This window comes from Anser anser (assembly GCF_964211835.1).
Source record: "Anser anser genome assembly, contig: HAP1_SCAFFOLD_133, whole genome shotgun sequence".
NCBI classification, from domain to species: Eukaryota; Metazoa; Chordata; class Aves; order Anseriformes; family Anatidae; genus Anser; species Anser anser.
Window position 1 is genome coordinate 176,155 of NW_028153510.1, and position 18,653 is coordinate 194,807.

General features: G+C 51.6%; 1 protein-coding gene across 1 annotated transcript; it reads left to right on the plus strand.

The window, feature by feature from the left end:
- The first annotated feature begins 6,045 nt into the window (after nucleotides 1–6,045).
- Nucleotides 6,046–15,633, plus strand: LOC310892038 (olfactory receptor 14C36-like). The gene has a single exon (XM_083854220.1). It carries the CDS (start codon nucleotides 12,211–12,213, stop codon nucleotides 13,168–13,170), a length of 960 nt encoding a protein of 319 aa, XP_083710346.1. The 5' UTR covers nucleotides 6,046–12,210; the 3' UTR covers nucleotides 13,171–15,633.
- Nucleotides 15,634–18,653: the final 3,020 nt, after the last annotated feature.

Genomic DNA, 18,653 nt, shown 5'->3' on the forward strand with positions numbered 1-18,653 from the left:
CCATGGCTGTAATGGCTGTTGTGTCTCAGACATCTCCACAGAGCCTCAGCTCTCACCAGCAAGGTCTCCCTGCCCTTTGTGCCTTGAGGCAGGACTCTGCAGGGGTACAACAGGTGGGTGGGGACAAAATCAGTGGTTACTTTGCAAACTACACCCTTAACAGTTCATGGGACCTTAGGCCCTGCATCCACGGGTACAGGGAGAGTGTTCTGGCCTGGAGGTACTGGTTCCTTATGATCCCAGGAAGGGATCGGACAGCAGCATTCAGATACTGTAAGGGATCATTTAACTGCTCTTAGAGCTAAGACTGTAAGGAGAGAAGACTATAGATGACCTACTGAATCTGGTGTGACTTCATTCTAGACACAGTACTCCACTGTTAGTTGCAGCTCTCCATTAGACATTTGCACTGACCCTATGGGATTATTAAAGGGTGAACAAATTTTGCTGATCAGTCCTTGGCTCTCCAGTTGATGAATCAGCATATATATGGTAATCAGGGAGTCTCGGATAGTGCCATATTGCCAGTGGTGCACCATTTGGGTAGCTACTGGCACTTCGACCCTGAGCAACCCCACAACTGAAGGATCCTGTGAGGTACTGGGCAAGGCAGAAAACTGTTTAATGTGCATAAATCACCATAAATCACCTCCAGCATGGCCAATTCCATCAGATACGGGCTGCCTCTCTCCCTGGTGGTCCATTTGCCTGGGTGACATGCAACATCTTCCTTGAAGGGATACCTTTCCTTTACACCTGACAGGAGTTGCCTCAAGAGAGTGAGGGTTTGTGCCCCCTTTCCAACTGCTTTGTCAATGCCCCCTTCCCTGGGGAGGGATCCCAGCTGCTTGGCTTCCCTGCCCTCTAATTCCAGGCTAATGGCCCTGTTATCCCAGTATCAGATCAGACAGGTGACAATGTGCTGGCCTAGATGATGGCTGAAATCTTTTCACACATCTCACAGCTCCCCAAGGAACAGTGATCAGGTGCTTACTGATGATTTTATGTTATCTCACTCTTCATCCACCTGTTCCTCTGACGGCCCTGCTTGGGAGTAGCCTGCCTCATCTTCTTCTTCCTCCTTCCCTGTATGAGTAGGAGTTTCTTTCCTTGCTAAACAAGCTGATATTGTTTTTTTCTCACGTATACGTATGACTGATACAGGCACAGTTTGGTTCTGTGGCCCAGTCACAGGGATTGGAGTTGTGTAGATTGCAACTCAGTAAGCAAAGGCCAAGCCCCAGCACATTGCAGTGATTTCTGTCTCTTTGGAATTGCCAGGGTGATGGCACTCCTTTTTCAAGCATTCTGTGATTATTTTTTAGGATTCTGCACTTGTTCATAGGTGAAGTAACAAAGCATTTCAGGTGTCTACAGTTCTAGGTGCCCGCCCATATCCTCCCACATTCCCTGCCACTCACAATTATCCTGCCTCAAGGCACATCCCTGTGTGGCATTCTAGAAATAGATTACCCTAACCTTAAAGAAAACCTGAAACACATTCAGGAGAAATAAGAATAAGAAGAACTTGGTTTGAACATCCCAAGGATATTCAGAGTTTTGAAGAGCTATTGTTACTAGCCTCGAGGAGAAAGGGGGAGGTGAAGGAGAAAGGGAAAGGGAAGAAGTGGGGAGAAGAAGTGTCCCCCCTCATCCCTCCCATAGATTGGCTCCCCGAGGAGAAAAGGTAACGACTGTTAATTATGAACAGTTTCCGAGAGAAGGTTCCTCAAGTATGGAGGTGACAGCAATGCTGAGTACAACTACCAGATTAGTCTCATGACCAGCAATTTTAGCATAACATAAGGCAGCGTTAGCCTATAGAGTAAACTGATAACCATAAACCAGCCCCCAGAAAGGATAAACAGCACAACAGGGAACACACACAGTATGTAATGTGCTATCCAACACAATTCTGAGGCCAAACACAACTACTACACCGAGGTTAAATATATATATATATCTCCGCATTGTGGTCAGCAACTATGACTTGGATATAATGCTTGTAACAGTTTTATTGTAACACAATGTGGTCATATCTGTCATTATCTCAATCCTTTGCGCCCCACGCAGGATCCAATCGGGAAGGAGGGCATCCCATGGGAGGGACACAGGGGCAGAGATTGACCATCAAGGAGTGGTGGAGACAAGTGTCATGGACTGATGGCAATCCCCATTCCCCTGCCGCACTCAGGGGAAAGGGGTAGAAGACGGTCGATGGAGGGAATGGTGTTTTTAGTTTGCTTGTAATTCATCACGGTTGTAGTCCACCGGTAATACGCAATAAATTATATTAATCTGCCTATGCTAAATCTGTCTTGCCCGTGATGATAATTGGTGCCCATGATGGTATTTGGTGGCTGACCTCATGTTCTACCTCAACCCTTGAGCTCTTTTCATCATACTTTCTCCTTTTTCCTTTAGGTGGAGAAGTGAAAGAGCAGTTGCCGTGGAGTTCACCTGTGTAGCCAGATAAAACCACCACAGTAGGGATATGGGAAGGGATCAGCACCAGGGTTGTGCCCATCCAGGGATGGCATCTCAGCATCCACGATATGCTGTGCCAGCCTGGCTGCACAGCAGGGAATGAAGAGAGGTTCCCCTGAAGGAGAGCAGTAGAAGAGGAAGGCTTGATTTCCAACACAGGCATTTCTGGCACATTCCTGAGACAGCTGTGGGAGCTGCAGGCCACACCAGTCTTTGGGACACAGGACGTCTTTCCTCCAAGACCAGACCAGATCCCAAAGAGGCACCAGCTCCCAGGGAAACCTGGCCCTGGACTGTCCCCCATCACAAGGAGGAGGCTGAGCCATGGCCAGAGGAGCCCTGAGGCTCAGGACAGCCCTAGCATCAGGACCCAGGAGTCTTGGCTGCCACATTGTCCCCTGAGCCCAGCGGGACCCACAGGCAGGGCTCTCATAGCTTTCACCTGCCCGGTTCAGCCCCCCCCCCCCCCCCCCATCCCCTCCCATCCTAGGACTTGCAGCTTGGGACAGCTGACAGCCCCTCGGCCACCCCTTGGGAAGGGGCTCCTGACACCCTCACCTTTGGGGGAGAGCTGCAGGAGCACTGGGAACATGGAAGTCAGGTCGGAGGTGATGGTCACCCTCCAGCAGCCGTCCATCTCGCTTGCTGCTGGCCCTCAGCTCAGGACAAGGGATGCCCGCCCTGGCTCCTCAACCACAGCTCCTCTGCAAGGTGCCCCTGCTCCTCCGCCCGTCAGCGAGGGTCGCCCAGTGCAACCTTGCTGCCTGCTGCCCCCACTCCTGGCCACAGGACAGCGGTGGGGAGCACCCAAGCAGTGCCCAGCAGGGACCAGGCCTTGCAGGGAAGTGCTGGCACTGCCGCTGCTCCAGTGACGATATCCTGGTGATGCAGTGCATCCCCCTGTGACATCAGCATGTGTCATCTGAAGGCTTATGATATCTCAAGCATGGAGACAGCACAGCTCAAGAGAGAGACAAGAGATTTCCCTTCTTGTCCTGAGAAACCGTTACCTCTCTTCTGCCCAGCTCTTTTCCAGCATTTCCTGACAAATCCACCAGGAACATCTGCAAATGGTGACAAAGGCCATTGGGTATAGGAAGTGGAGCGCTGGAGAAGTCACTGCTGTGTTCCTGCACCAACACGCCTCTGCTCTTGGGAGCCCTCCCAGGAGGCTTGGGTTTGAGGCTTGTCCTGGGCCTGGGCTTTTTTCTCAAAAGATGGGAGTGAAGGCACCTGGGATGGAGCATCCCCTCAGTGTGCCTTAACTCCTCTTCACTGCAGTTCGCTCACTTGGAGAAGTAGGATGTGTTATATGGAGGGAATTGCAGCACTCGCCAGGATCCTCCTTCTGGGAAAGCCCATGGGGCTCTGTACTTTGAGATGGCCTCAGCACCATCCCCTGGTCTGCCATGCAGGAGGCAGAGGTGGTACACGAGGGAATGGCAAACATACCCTCAGCACATCATTGTGAGGGAGAGGAGTATGGCAGCACTACAGATGGAGAGGAGAGTGGGGAAAATGGTCTGTGACAGACGTGGTGCACTCCTCAAGGCTGCTACCCATTGGCCATGGCCATGAGCCTCTAGGAGAAGGCGCCCATGAAGAGGTTGAGGTGGAGAGGCGGCCTGCCCCTTGCAGCCGGGCTGCCAGATCTGCCTGTAGGAGACCACTTGTGTCTTTGTGTCCACAATGAAGTAGGAACCCATCCTGATTTAGGATCTACTCTGGGTTCTCTCTCAGAACTTGACCAAGTCTCTCATTTCAGGAGACCTGATGCATGCTGAAGGCAGGACTACTGCCCCTGACTGTACTGCACACAGATGTACCTGGTCCCGTGTCAGCTGCACCATGTCAAGTGGGCTGCAGGGAAAGACAAGAGTGAGAATGTGCAGTGCTGGATGTAGGGCTGGGCCCCGAAACCTCATCTCTTTCCATGTGCTGAAAAGCAGCTGGACTACAACATGCATTTGGCAAGAGGAGTGTCAAGACACAAGTTTTCCTGTTTGCAAGTCCCAGATCCCGGTGAATATCACCTAGGTTGGCCCATCTGGCAGCTGTGCACAGAAGCTGTCTCCAAGAAGCCACAGAAACCATCAGGAATGTTTACACCCAGCAGTGTCCCTTTCCTGTGACCGTCCGAGTGATTAAAGGCCCCCAGGGAGACGTGGAGTCAGTGAACTCAACTTACTTCAATGGCTTCCATAAGACTTTGTCCCCTTCTTCAGCCTGACTGCAGCCATTTACCTCCTGCCATGCTGTCGCCCTGACTGACTCACATTTTGACCCTCACCCACAAGGATCCTCCCAGTCTGCTGCCCAATCCATAGAAGAGATCGATGCATCCAGGCAGCTTCTTTCATGCTGAGGGCAAACCTCTGTTGATCGTCCCCGCTTGTCTCTTCTGAAGAATCTGCACCCATCTAGCACGACCACACTGTCACCCTGACTGGCTCTCCTCTGACCTTCACCCACAAGGGCACCCCCAACCTGCTGCCCATCCCATAGAGGAGTGGCTCCTTCAAATGGAGGACAATACCCTGTTATTCATCCCCCCATTCATATGTCCCTATCCAGCACAGCGCCCCAAGCTGAGGGACCTGTCCCCCAGCACCTCATCAGCTCTTCTATCAATGTCACAGCCCTGTGACAGGAGATTGGGATCCATCTCCTCCTGCCTGTGCCCCAGGCTGAGGGCATTGTGCCACATCTGGACTGTGTGTCCTGCTTGTAAACAGGACAAAGAAACAGAATAAAGAAAGATGATTCCTAGCCTAAAAGGAGAAATGATCCTGCTGTCAAGAAGTGGACATGAGCCCTGCCTGCCCTCCTGCCTGCCCCGTGCAGTCAGGTGGCTGTAGCAGAGGGGACCCACAGCCAGCCCCTCGATGGGGCTCTGCCAGCCCCTCGCCCTCCCCTCTGCAGTGACGTCATTTCTGCCCAGGGGCTCTCTGATGCGCGGGATGATGTCACAGTGCCTGCCGGCCAGCCCTTCTGAGGGCCAGTCAGGCTGCTGCAGTGGCAGTGACCTCACTCCAGCCCCCTCCCCACGGCCTGCCTCTCCCCTTCCCCTCTCCCCTCTCTGGACACCAGGGACAAAAGTCGGTGTCACGCAGCAGCTTTGCAGTGGTGGCCTCCGTGGTGGTGTTGCCAGGGAGGACATCTGCCCCTGAGCCAAAAGGACCTACTACTGCCAAGATGCATTTGGTGTTTCAAGCTGTCACTGGCAGAGGTCTTGCAAAGTCTTTCTGCAGTTGTGCCCAGGGACCTTCACTCCATGGGTCCTGGGCTGGGGCTTTCACTTCAGCTGAACCTGTGTCAGTCGTGACACAAGAAAGATACCTCTTACAGCTGTGCTCTGCATCCTCCTTCGTCCTAGGGCACCACTCGGTGTCCTTCGCTCTGCTCACAGTGTTTGTCTTAGCTCAGGGATGAACCAGATTAGATCTGCTTGACTCTTCTGAGGCCCTATCCAAGGCCTCCTGCCTGTTGCACCTACAGCACAAGAACCATTACTTTCCCTTACTGTGCAGATTGACCTAATGGGTCTGTTCATATTAATCCCTTTTAATTTCCCTAGTTGGAAGGGGACATATTCCCAGACTGGGGCAGGCTGCTGGGCTCTGCCACAGCCAGTCAAAGTCACCCACTCTTGAGTCTTTCAGCCTGAGTTTATCACACATGGTCCAACACGAGTTTCTCGGCATCTCAATGGCTGTTTCAAGTGTAGTTAACTCCAGGAATTTACGGGTAAGTGTGCCAGTGTGAGAAACATAGTTGTGGTTTTGCAATAGAAGGCGAAGGTCCCACTGTCCCAAATTAAGGAGGAGAGCTAAGAAAAACAGGACAAGAAGTGCGAAGTCAGTAAAAAGAAAAATCATGAACCTCTAGTCATGAGAGAATAAGGAAAAAAAAAAAAAGGAAAAGGAGAAATTACCAGTTGGTCAAAAAAAATGTACATATATGGCATAGAAGGGCATCGAGTAGGCTGTGAACCTGCAGTACTCAGCCAATGAGGACATGGGGGAAATCAGGTCATAGAATCATAGAAACACAGGGTTGGAAAGGACCTACAAGATCATCTAGTCCAAATGTCCTCTTATCACCAATACTACCCACTAAGCTGCTAAATCATATAACATAGCACCTCATCCAGGTGCTTCTTGAACACCGCAAGGGACAGTGACTCCTCCACCTCCCTGGGCAGGCCGTTCCAGTGCCTGACCACTCTTTGAGAGAAAAAGTTTTTCCTGATATCTAATCTAAATCTCCCCAGGCGCAACTCATGGACATTTCCTCGAGTCCTATCATTAGTTATCTGGGAGAAAAGGCCGACCCCCTCGTCATCACAACTTCCCTTCAGGAAGCCTTGGAGTGCAAAAGTGTAGGTGTCGGGTAATAGGGAATACAAGGTTATGATAAACTTTTACTGTGCACTTCTGCTTGCAGGACGCCCGCCATTGCAATCGCGAATAAAATAGCTTTGCAGAAGATCCTGTCTGAAGAAAATTATTGAGATTTTTCTCACAGCCAGGATGCGTGGTGCCAGCACACAGGAATCCCTCGCACAACCTACAGACTTGTCCAGGCCATAGTCTCGAGTTCCAATTGGATTTAACTCCATTCACCACAACCCTTTGGGCCCAGACACACAGCCATTTTTTTTACCCAGCAAAGCTCACGCCCATCCAAGACATGAGAAGCCAGTTTCTCCAGGAGAATGCTCTGGGAAGCAGAGTCAAAAGCTTTACTAAACCCTAGGTAAACAACATCCTCAGTCTTTCCCTCATCCACCAAGTGCATCGCATTGTCATAGAAAGAGATCAGGTTCATCAAGCAGGAGCTGCCTTTCATAAATCCATGCTGACTGATACCAATCACCTGGTTGTCCTGTATGTGTTGAATGATGGCACTCAAGATAATCTGCATCATAATGTTCCCCGGCACCAATGTAAGACTGACAGGCCTGTAGCTCCATGGGTCCTCCTTTTGGCCTTTCCTGTAGATGGGCATCACATTTGCTAGCCGACAGTAAGCTGTGACCTCCCCTGGCAGCCAGGACTGCTGATAAATGACGGAAAGTGGCTTGGTAAGTACTTCTGCCAGCTCCTTCAATACTCTTGGGTGGGTCCCCTCTAGCCCCATAGACTTCTGTATGACTAAGCGGAGTAGCAGGTTGCTAACCATTTCCTCTTGGATTAGGAGGGCTTCATTCTGCTTTCTGTCCCTACCTACCAGCTCAGGAGGCTAGGTACCCAGAGAACAACTGGGCTTCATACTAAAGACTGAGGCAAAGAAGGCATTAAGTACCTCTGCCTTTTCCTCATCTCTTGTCACTATGTTTCCCCCCATACAATTAAGGATGGAGATTCTCCTTAGTCCTCCTTTTGTTGCTAAGGCATTTATAAAGACATTTTTTATTCTCTTGCATGGCAGTAGCCAGACTGAGTTCCAGCTGGGCTTTGGCCCTTCTAATTTTCTCCCTGCACAGCCTCACAACATCTTTGTAGTTCTCCTGAGTGTCCTGCTCCTTCTTCCAAAGGTCATAAACTCTCTTTTCCTTACTGAGCCCTATCCAAACCTCTCTGTTCTGCCAGGCCAACCTTCTCCACTGGCTCATCTTTTGGGACATGGGAATGGCTTTTTCCTGTGCCTTTAGGATTTCCTTCTTGAAGAGTGTCCAGCCTTCCTGGACTCCTTTGCCTTTCACAACTGCCTCCTAAGGGACTCTGCCAACCAAGCTCTTTAACAGGCCAAAGTCAGCCCTCTTGAAGTCCAGGGCGGCAATTATGCTAACCCCGCTCCTTACCTCTCCAAAAATCAAAAACTCTATTAATTCGTGATCGTTATGCCCAAGATGGCCTCCAACCTTCACATTCCCCCCAAGGCCTTCTCTGTTCACAATCAAAAGGTCCAGCCGGGCACGTTCCCTGGTTGGCTCACTCAGCAGCTTTGTCAGGAAGTTATCTTCCACCCACTCCAGAGACCTGCTAGACTGATTCCTCTCTGCTGTGTTGTCTTTCCAGAAGACATCTGGGAAGTTGAAGTCTCCCACCAAACTGTATTTTCAGTAACCAAGTCAGTATCAGCCAGTGTGTGAGTGGCTCTAGGACACTGGACACACTCCAGGTATTCCAGACTTTGATTCAATAACCTGCAGTGCTCTAGGACAGAAGTCACTGAGCACAAGCCAACATGTCAAAGCTCTTTTGTGTTTGTATAAAGCATTCCCATACTTCAAACTCACCTCTAGAAGAGTCCGAAACACTCCAGGCACCCACAATTGACATAAGCAATGGCAGCATTACTGCAGGCTGTTGCAAGGAGTCCCAGAAGTGCCTTTCTGTGATGATCAGCTCTGGAGAAGGCCTTGGGTTGCTTAGCTTGGATGGAATGCCAGTGGATATTGGAAAGCAAGAGAACCAAGGCCTTGCACATCTCTGGGCCCCAAGGGCAGATGCCACTCACAGACATTGCCTGGGTGACATGTGGCAGAGATAGCTCCTGCTGAGAGGCAAAACCCCTCTCTCAACAGTAGGGATGAGGAACAAAGCCTTCATCCCATTTGGCTGATCTCACAGTGATACCCAGGCACAAAGCTGCCAGGCAGTCACCATGACTGTGGCAGTGTGCTGCTCTGTCAAGTAACTAGTAACATTTCATGAGAATTCAGCCCTAGTGCTTCTTCTGCAACTAAATGTTGCTTTTCTAACCCTGTCAGGCTTCTCATGCATACCACCTTTTCTTTGTGGTGTCTCCTTCCTAGGGAGGAATAACACCAAGCACCTGTACAGGCTGAGTAGAGGGGGAGGATCACCTCCCTTGGCGTGCTGGCAACACCCTTCCGAATGCACCCCAGGATCCCGTTGGCCTTCTTGGCTACAAGGGCACAGTGCTGACTCATGCTCAGCCTGCTGTCCACCAGGACTCCCAGGTCCTTCTTTGCAGAGCTGCTTTCCAGCAGGTCATTCCCAGCCTGTACTGGTGCTGGGGTTTATTCCACCCTAGGAAGGAGACAGGACCCTGCACTTGCCCTTGTTGAACTTCGTGGGGTTCCTCTCAGCCTATCTCTCCAGCCTGTTGAGGTCCCTCTGTGGTATCAGCCACTCCTCCCAGCTTTGTGTCATCGGCAAAGTTTGTGAGGGTGCAGTCTATTACATCATTGACTTCACTGATGAGTAAGTTGAACAACAGAGAGGAACTTTGGCATGTCCTGCAGCCCTGCACACCCTGGCAGGGCAATTCCTGCTGCAGAAATAAGTCAGCACGATGCTTAGAGAAGGCCAGTCAGTGTTTGCTTTGTCTGCTTCCAAGTGTGTTCCCCAGGAGGGACCCTGCTGCCTTCCAGGAGCTGTGAGCCCAGGAGCCCCAGGGCCATGGGCAGGGAGCCTGGTGGGGGGCAGAGCAAGGGAGGCCTTGGGCTGGGCCTGTGCTGCTGAGCTGGGCCGGGCTCCTGGGCCCAAGGGGAGCTCCTGGCAAGCGGGCAGCGCTGCAGAGAGCCAGCTCTGCCCAGGAGCAGCTCCTCTGCCCAGCGCAGCAGGGCTGGGGGCACTGCCTGCAGAGACAGAGTGGGTAAAGAAAGGCAGGCAGAAGTGGCAGGATGCACAGAGTTCGCTGGGGGAGAACACTTGCCAGCCCTGACCCCGGTAAGTCTCTGGCTGGAGGGCAATGCAGCCGCAGCTCTGCCCGGGGAGCTGCCCAGGGTGCTGCGGGGAGGCTGCTGCATGGGACAGCCTGCTCAGAGCTCCAAAGCACCCAGTATCATTTCCCAGGCATTTTTTTTTTTTTCACAAGAATGATCAAAGAAGGGATTTTCTGCCCTCTTTTTAGTTACCTACTCTACTGGACAGGGAGGGGAATTAAGGAGACACGGAAAAGGAGCTGTCCAGCGTGAGCACATTGCTGAGACTCCTGAGCTGTTAACTTTGATGATCAGTGGGTTTGTGAGCAGCCCCAAAACTGCCTTCAGCCTCTCCTCTTCCTATCGAAAGCTACAGCATCAACTTTGCTGAACCCAGCAGGGCTTTCTGACAGGTCCTTTTCCACCTACAAAGACACACATCCAGCTAGCCACTGTCCTGTATACAGGTAGGTTTCTGAAGGGCAAAGATTACTGCATAGAGTTTGGGGTGGTGTGAGAAAAACCCAATAATTTTCTCGGACAGGATTTTCTGTGAAGCTATTTTATTCGTGATTGCAATGGCGAGTGTCCTGCAGGCAGGAGCGCCCAGCAAAAGTATATCATAATCCCATATTTCCTATTACCCAACACTTGATTCCTGCCGTTTCCTCATTGGCTGAGTACAAGTTCACAAACTATTCGATGCTTATTACTATACCATATATGTAGAATTTGATTTGACCAGCTGTTAATTTCTCCTTTTCCTTTTTTATTTCCTTCTTCTCTCATGACTAGAGGGCGCATGATTTTTTGTTTTTACTGATTCTGCACTGCTCGTCCTGTTTTTCTTAGCTATCCTTGTTTTGAGAGAATGGGGCCTTTCCTTTATCTGTGTATCATACTCCCCACTTCCATGTCACTGTCATGCCTGCACAATCACTTTTGAATATGCAAGGTTAGTGGAATTTTCCACTGCAAAAACACATTCTACTGCAAAAACACAAGACTCTTTCTCACACTGCGGTTGTGAGCAGAAACAGGAAGAAGACGTGAGACAGGGAAAGAGCTCCTGGAAGTAAAAGCTTCAGGGATATGATCGAGGAATGAGTGGAAGGTAAATCAGAAATCTTGTCGGAGGGAGAATTCATCACAAAACTCCATATTTTTTCATTCAGTGCAGACCGCTTCCTCTGTGCAAGCCCCCTTGCCTCCTGTCCCGCTAAGAAAAGCCTCTGCCCTCACAGCCTTTAGAGCTGTGAGCTGCCCTGCAGGATGCAAATCTTTCCCATCGTCTGCTTGCATGATCTAGAAGCCTTGTGTAGTGGAGGAGATGCTACACGCAAGGACATGCTGTTGCGCTGGAGAAATGGATGTTAGGTGTCCTTGGCTAGAGGTGTGGTGCTGAAACCTTGCTCAGGTACCTTCAAAAGGGCTGGGCACTGAGGGATTGGCAGTGGCCTCCTCTGCTCTCAGCAGAGTCTGGCTTCTTTTCAAGTGTAATATGAATGTTATTGCCCTTGGTGCCCAAAATCTGCAAGTGCCGGGCAGCTGGGAACAAGCCCAGCCAGCTCCCTTCACTCTGCACCAAGCCACAGTGAATCCCTTTGCCTCTCAGGTCTCACAGCCATTCACTCTGAGTTAAGCAGAAAATCTCAGGATTTCTGACTTCAGAGGACACTGTTGGGGCATGATGAAGGGGATGAGGGTGTGTAGAATAAAAGTGGCCCTAAAGCACTTTTCTGCCAACTACATTCTGTAGCTCTGGCAATGCAGATGCAGACATGCCCTTCTGGGTAAGAAATGATTTCATTTGACAAAATCTGAAAATAAAACCTTGTCCTGCTGCCATGGTCCTGTACACTCACTGCGCTGGGTCAGGACTGATTCCCTTGAGAGCCCGGGAGCAGAGGCCCTTGCTCCTCATTGCACACTGAACCTTAAAAAATGAAGCTCATGTCATGGAGCTGAATGAAAGATTCCAGTAGAGAAAGAAAAAGCATGGCAGTATGGCTGGGGGAATGGCATAGGTTTCACTCAGAAAAGCCTGTCCTAACATATCATTGTCTTTCCCTTCCTGTGCAGATCCCCATACCTAGAGGCAGCACATGTCCAACAGCAGCTCCATCACCGAGTTCCTCCTGCTGGCATTCGCAGACACGCGGGAGCTGCAGCTCCTGCACTTCGCGCTCTTCCTGGCCATCTACCTGGCTGCCCTCCTGGGCAACAGCCTCATCCTCACCGCCGTAGCCTGCGACCACCGCCTCCACACCCCCATGTACTTCTTCCTCCTCAACCTCGCCCTCCTCGACCTGGGCTGCATCTCCACCACTCTGCCCAAAGCCATGGCCAATTCCCTCTGGGACACCAGGGCCATCTACTATCAAGGATGTGCTGCACAGGTCTTTCTGATTGTCTTCTTGTTTTCAGCAGAGTATTCTCTTCTCACCATCATGGCCTACGACCGCTACGTTGCCATCTGCAAGCCCCTGCACTATGGGAGCCTCCTGGGCGGCAGAGCTTGTGCCCAGATGGCAGCAGCTGCCTGGGGCAGTGGGGTTCTCTATGCTCTGCTGCACACTGCCAATACATTTTCCCTGCCCCTCTGCCAAGGCAATGCTATTGACCAGTTCTTCTGTGAAATCCCCCAGATCCTCAAGCTCTCCTGCACTAACTCCTACTTCAGGGAAGCTGGGCTTCTCACATTCAGTAGTGTTCTGTTCTTGGGGTGTTTTGCTTCCATTGTGCTCTCCTATTTGCAGATCTTTAGGGCCGTGCTGAGGATGCCCTCTGAGCAGGGCCGGCACAAAGCCTTTTCCACGTGCCTCCCTCACCTGTTTGTGGTCTTTCTGTTTCTCAGCACTGGCATGTTTGCCTACCTGCAGCCCCCCTCCCTCTCCTCCCCGTCCCTGGATCTGGTGGTGGCAGTTCTGTACTCAGTGGTGCCCCCGATATTCAATCCTTTCATCTACAGCATGAGAAACAAGGAGCTCAAGCGTGCTATCAGGAAAGTGATTACTTGGATTTTTCTTAAGATTGATACATTTCTCCTCTTTCTCCACAAGTGACTTCCTTTGTTTTCCCTTGGAGGCTTGGTACTTACTTTCATTACCATGATGTTATATTTATCTTCAGTGTCATTTCCATGTATTACTTTTGTAGAAAGAAGTATTTTATTCACCCCACTTCTCCCGAGCTATGAAATTGCTATTTTTTTTTCTCTGGACATTTTTTGTCTACCTGGATGCCAGTACTCTCTCTTAGCATCTGCTTAATAAAATGGAATCTCCCCAGTGCACTGCCTGAAATCCTGTCTCTTCTTTCAAAGATGTTGCCAATAACATGGCTGAGCAGTGTGGTGGTTTCACATAGATGGGCAGCTGAAGTCCTCCACACTGCTCTTTCACCCCCCTCTAAAGGAAAAGCTGGAGAAAAAAGAGTGGAAAAGGACTCCAGGGTTGATTTAAGGGAGAGGCAGATGACTGATATATTTCAGTCATGGTCTTAACAGACTTTGTAGAGAGATTCAGGTACGTTATTGAGCATTACTAACAGACGAGAGCAGTGAGAAACTAAAGGCTTAAAAACACCTTCACCCCCGTCCACCGTCTTCTACCTCCTCCCCCCAGTGGTGCAGCGGAACGGGGAATGGGGGCTGCAGTCAGTCTATAACACTTTGTCTCTGCCGCTCCTTCATGGTCACCCTCTGCCCCTGCTCCAGTCTGGGGTCCCTCCCATGGATGCCATCCTTCCCGAACTGATCCCCCCAGGCCCCCAGCTCCTGCGTGGGCTCCTCTCCATGGGATACAGTCCAGCCTGGAGTCTGCTCCGGCAGGGGTCCTCCATGGACCACAGCCTCCTCCAGGCCACATCCACCTGCTCCACCGGGGGCTTCTCCATGGGCTGCAGCGTGGAGATCTGCTCCATGTGGGACCCATGGGCTGCAGGGGGACAGCCTGCTCCACCAGGGGCCTCTCCACGGGCTGCAGGGGAACTTCTGCTCTGGTGCATGGAGCACCTCCTGCCCTCCTTCTGCACTGACCTTGGTGTCTGTACCAAGGACTGCTTCTCACTACATTTTCTCACTCCTCTCTCCCAGCTGCAGCTTCAGAGCAGGTTTCTTTCCCCCTTCCTTAAATCTGTTCTCACAGAGGCCAACCCAGCATCGCCCATTGGCTCGGCTCTGGCCAGCAATGGGTCACTTCTGGAGCCATCTGTAACTGGCTCTTATTTAACATGGGGCAGCTTCTGGACTCTGCTCACAGGGTCCAGCCCTAGATCCCCCCTGCTACCAAAACAGTGACACGTAAGCCCAATACAAGCTGCTGCACCTCAGAAGGCCTGTAACTCCATGCGTTTGGGAGACAAAAAGCTCATCACCATCATATGAGCTGTGAGATATCAAGGGTAGGATTTAGGAGTAACCTGTTGGTGTCTGATGACAGTGAAAGTGGTGAATGGCCACTGAGGTACATCCCCGCGTCTGTCCCACATCGGGCAGGGCAGAGGACATCCTCTAGGAGAGTAATGTGGAGCTGCCTGGGAAGCTCAGGGGTTCTCCCTAGGGAGCATGTCCCAGGGGTGGGCAGTGCCTGGAGCCCTACAGAGTGAGAGCTTGCCCAAGGTGGAGTCACCCATAGGAACAGTGCCAAATTTTGATGTCCCCAGGCAAACAAGAACTCAGTGCCTGTGGGATTCAGTGAGGGACCAGCATGCTCAAAGAAGGAAGGCTGGAGAGGGGTTCCTCTCATCCTCAGGGAAGTCCAGCTGCCCGGATCTATAAAATACCTGGAAACCCCTAGAGTCCTTGGAAATATTCCCTAGTCTTCCTGAGCATCTGCCACAGATATTGAATCCAGAGTGAGAGTTTAGCAGCAGTGATCCCAATACAGATAGGTCTACTTCCCACCGTGTGCAGCACAGCCAGTGTGCCGTCACCTCTTGGGCACCACAGCATGCTTGGTCTGCTCATAGCACCACCAGCTCAGGGCCACATGGGGAGCATGGGGAGGTGGCCAGGAAGAGCTGGAGAGGAGAGAGGAGGCATGAGGAGAGATCAGATGGGAGCTGACCTTGTCTAGAAGTTGCCTCAAATACTGGTGTTCATCTCATCCAAGACAAGGTCTGGACATATCCATTAATCCCTAAACCTAAATGCTACTCCACACCCTGACAGGAATCCACTACTCTAATGTTTGACCACAATATCCCTTGAAGCCAAACTTAGTCCATAGCCTTTTTCCATTACCCTTACACTCTTGCTCGCCCTGATCCCTGCCCTTAACACTAGCATTAAAATGCTCTAGTTAACCCTAGTCTTCTTGCAGACCTAAACAAAACCCTAAACCACAGAGCTTGACCATACCCTAACCACAGACCTGACACCACAAGCAGAACACCAAACACTTCCACTAGATTTTGCTTCATCTCTAACCCAGAAAAGTGAGCTCTAGTCACTAATGCCATACATGAACAACTAACACCCAAAGCCCCCATTCCTGTGCATTAACCTCCTCACCTTCAGCCCCTCTCCTGACCCTTAACTTTAGGCGCTTACCCCCTTGGCGCAGGGCAGGAGCCGTGAGGTTGCTGTGCAGTCACATGGCATTCAAAGATGAATGTGAGGGGCCGTGGATCTGATCAGCTCGTCAAACACAAGGACGAGATGGGTGGGAATGCTCTGATGAGCTCAGCTCTGCCTCAGGATCTCCTGCCCCAGCAGGAGGAATGTGGCTGTGGCAGTGACTGTGAGGTCACTTCTGTCTCTGCAGATGAAAGGGCAGCAGCAGGAACGTGTCACGGAAAGGGACTGTGAGGTCACTTCTGTCTGAAGTAGCTGACAGGTCACCCTTGGCTTCTCCCTGGGACCTGCACTTTTTGGCTGACATCTGCCAGTGGCCCTGGTAGGCCAGCAGAAGGCACCTGGTTGGCATGCTGACTGTGGGATCCCCTCTGCCTCCATACCCAGGAGGACCCAGACAGAAAGAAGGCCCGCATATGGGTTGTGCTGTCCCTTCTGCTTGAGTCCATGACTGGACAGCAGGAGGCACATGGCTTGGTTGTGTCCAGCCAAGAAGCTGCAAGGCCAGCAGCAGGCCCATGTCTTGGAAGATGCTGGTGAGGTGACTTCTGTCTGGTTTGTTGACAGGCAGCAAGGAGCCTGATGGGTTGGGATGCCTACTTCAGGAGTGGTTTCCACACTTATTGAGCTTTCTTTGGAAGTAGGAAATAGCAGGAGAGAAAAAATTGCCACAAAGTGCACCTTGGAAGGGTGGCACTGGCCATGAGGAGGAAGAAATATCTAGGGGAATAACTGGTCTTGCTGCTAGAGACTGAGGCAAAGAAGGCATTAAGTGCCTCAGCCTTTACCTCATCTCTTGTCACCAGGTTTCCCCCCACATCCAATAAAATATGATGATTCTCCTTAATCCTCCTTTATTAAAGTATTTATATAAACAGTTTTTATTGTCTTTGACAGTAATAGACAGATTGAGCTCCAGCTGGGCTTTGGCCCTTCTAACTTTGACCTGCACAGCCCCATAAAGTTCAGGACACAGCTCCAGACAAACTGACAGCATGCGTGAGAAGGAAGCACAGAAAATGCGGAACCTGGCAGCCTCCCATCCCCTACCCTTCTGTGACTCTGTGCTGCAGTTCCATTCAACTCATTACTCCTGTATTATCCAAACTTTCCTGCAACTCCTGATGCTGCCATCTTGTCAGAGAGAGCACAATCACGTGAAGGTTAAACTGTCTGCCTGCAGACATGAACAGCTGACAGAATGGAGTGTCATTGTGGGGGAACCTTGAGAAACTGCAGGATTTTGCCTACAGAATCCTCTCGACATTTACAAGGAGAAGAGCTTAATCCTGCACCAGAGGAAGAGGAACCCCACACATGAGGGCAGACTGAGACCCTGCTGAGTGAACAGTGCCCAAGAGGAGGAGGGCCTGGAACACCACGACGGATGCCATACGAGCAGTGGTGCCACTCACCAGGAACCAGGCCAGCTTCAAACAGAGCTGCCTTAAGAGGAGCATTGCACCAAGAAAATCTGAGTTATCAGACTCAGCTGAGATCCAGTAAGACACCACACGGACAAGGGTCTAGAGCCAGCAGGGAAAGATGTGCAAGTGTGGGAGTCCTTTGAACAGCCAGGTGTAGACAGGATAGAGGGCTGTGGCAAGGCTGAAAGTCCCAACAGGACCCAGGTCTTTGTGTCCATGGCTATGGCTGTTGTCTCTGCCACTGAGGCCTATGAGGAGACAGCTTGTCATTAAAGTACCAGGGAATCATTGCCTCCTCGACCCCACCCATGAACCAGGCAGGGGTCATACCATTCTCCTGCACTTGGCCATGCACATCCCCATCTCCTACTGCCCCAGGAAGAGCCCTGAGCAGTGTGTGACAGAAACAGATCTCCCTTCCTGGGTGCCAGGGGACAAGGTCTGTTCCTTTTCTTTGGTGAAACACATCCAGGTTGTCTACACATCAGTGTCACCTTTACACTGCCTTTGTCTCCTTGTTCTCACTGCCTCCTCCAATGTTCTGCTCTAACGAGCTCCAAGGGAGGCTGTGTCAGTCCTGGCCCTCAGGGAGACACTGCAGGAAACTTGCCTCTGACTTGGACTTCTTGAGAGATTTCTTCAATTGTCTCTCAGTGCCTGAGGTTCGTGGGCCCATCACCAAAACTCCCAGAGGGGTGATTCCAATGCCTTGGGCTGGGCCTCTGGTGCTGAGCTGGGCCGGGCTCCTGGGACAGAGAGAGCTCCTGGCAAGAGGGCCCTGGTGCAGAGAGCCAGCTCTGCCCAGGAGCAGCTCCTCTGCACAGCGCAGCAGGGCTGGGGGCTCTGACTGCAGGCACCCAGGCAGAAAGTGATTCCAGGCAGCCTGGAGGGTGTGGGCAGAGGAGAGCTCAGTGCAGGAGAAACCTTCACAGCTCTGCACATGGTAAGTGTCCGGCTGCAGGACAGTGCAGGAGAGGTTCCTGGAAGGGGCTCCTGGATCCGGGATGTCTCTGCCTGGCCAGGAGCTGCCAGGATGTCTCGTTGTGGCTCGTGCTGTGTGGAGGAGAAGGTGCTGCAGAGCAGCCTTGGGCAGAGGAAGGGGAGGGCAGGGGCTGCCTGCAAAGAGAAGGCACTTTCTGCAGTCTCTGCCTGCATTTTCCTGCTCTAATTCTTGCGCAGGCTCTGTGTTAACAGAGTTGTAGGGATTGCACAGGTGAAGGAACTTCCTATTGCATTGAACTGAGACATAAACAGGTTAGTGATGAACCTGAGAATATCCCTTCCCTTCTCTCTGCTTACACACTGCACCAGGGCTTTTCTGAGCTGTTCTTTAGGACCTGCAGACAGGGAGATGTCCCTGGGAGGTGTCTGCAGGGCAGAGCTGGGCACACAGCGGATGGGATGGTGTCTGTGAGCATGGACAGGAGGAGACGTGGGGACAGAGAAAGAGCTGCTGGCAGGGACAGCTGCAGGCAGCAGGGACATGGGCAGGCAGTGAGAGGGAGCTGCTCTCTCCCTGCCATCCCCTGAAGTGCAGGCGCCT

Coding starts and splice junctions, on each gene's coding strand:
- LOC310892038 (XM_083854220.1), top strand. CDS start 12,211: ATGTCCAACAGCAGCTCCATCACCGAGTTCCTCCTGCTGGCATTCGCA.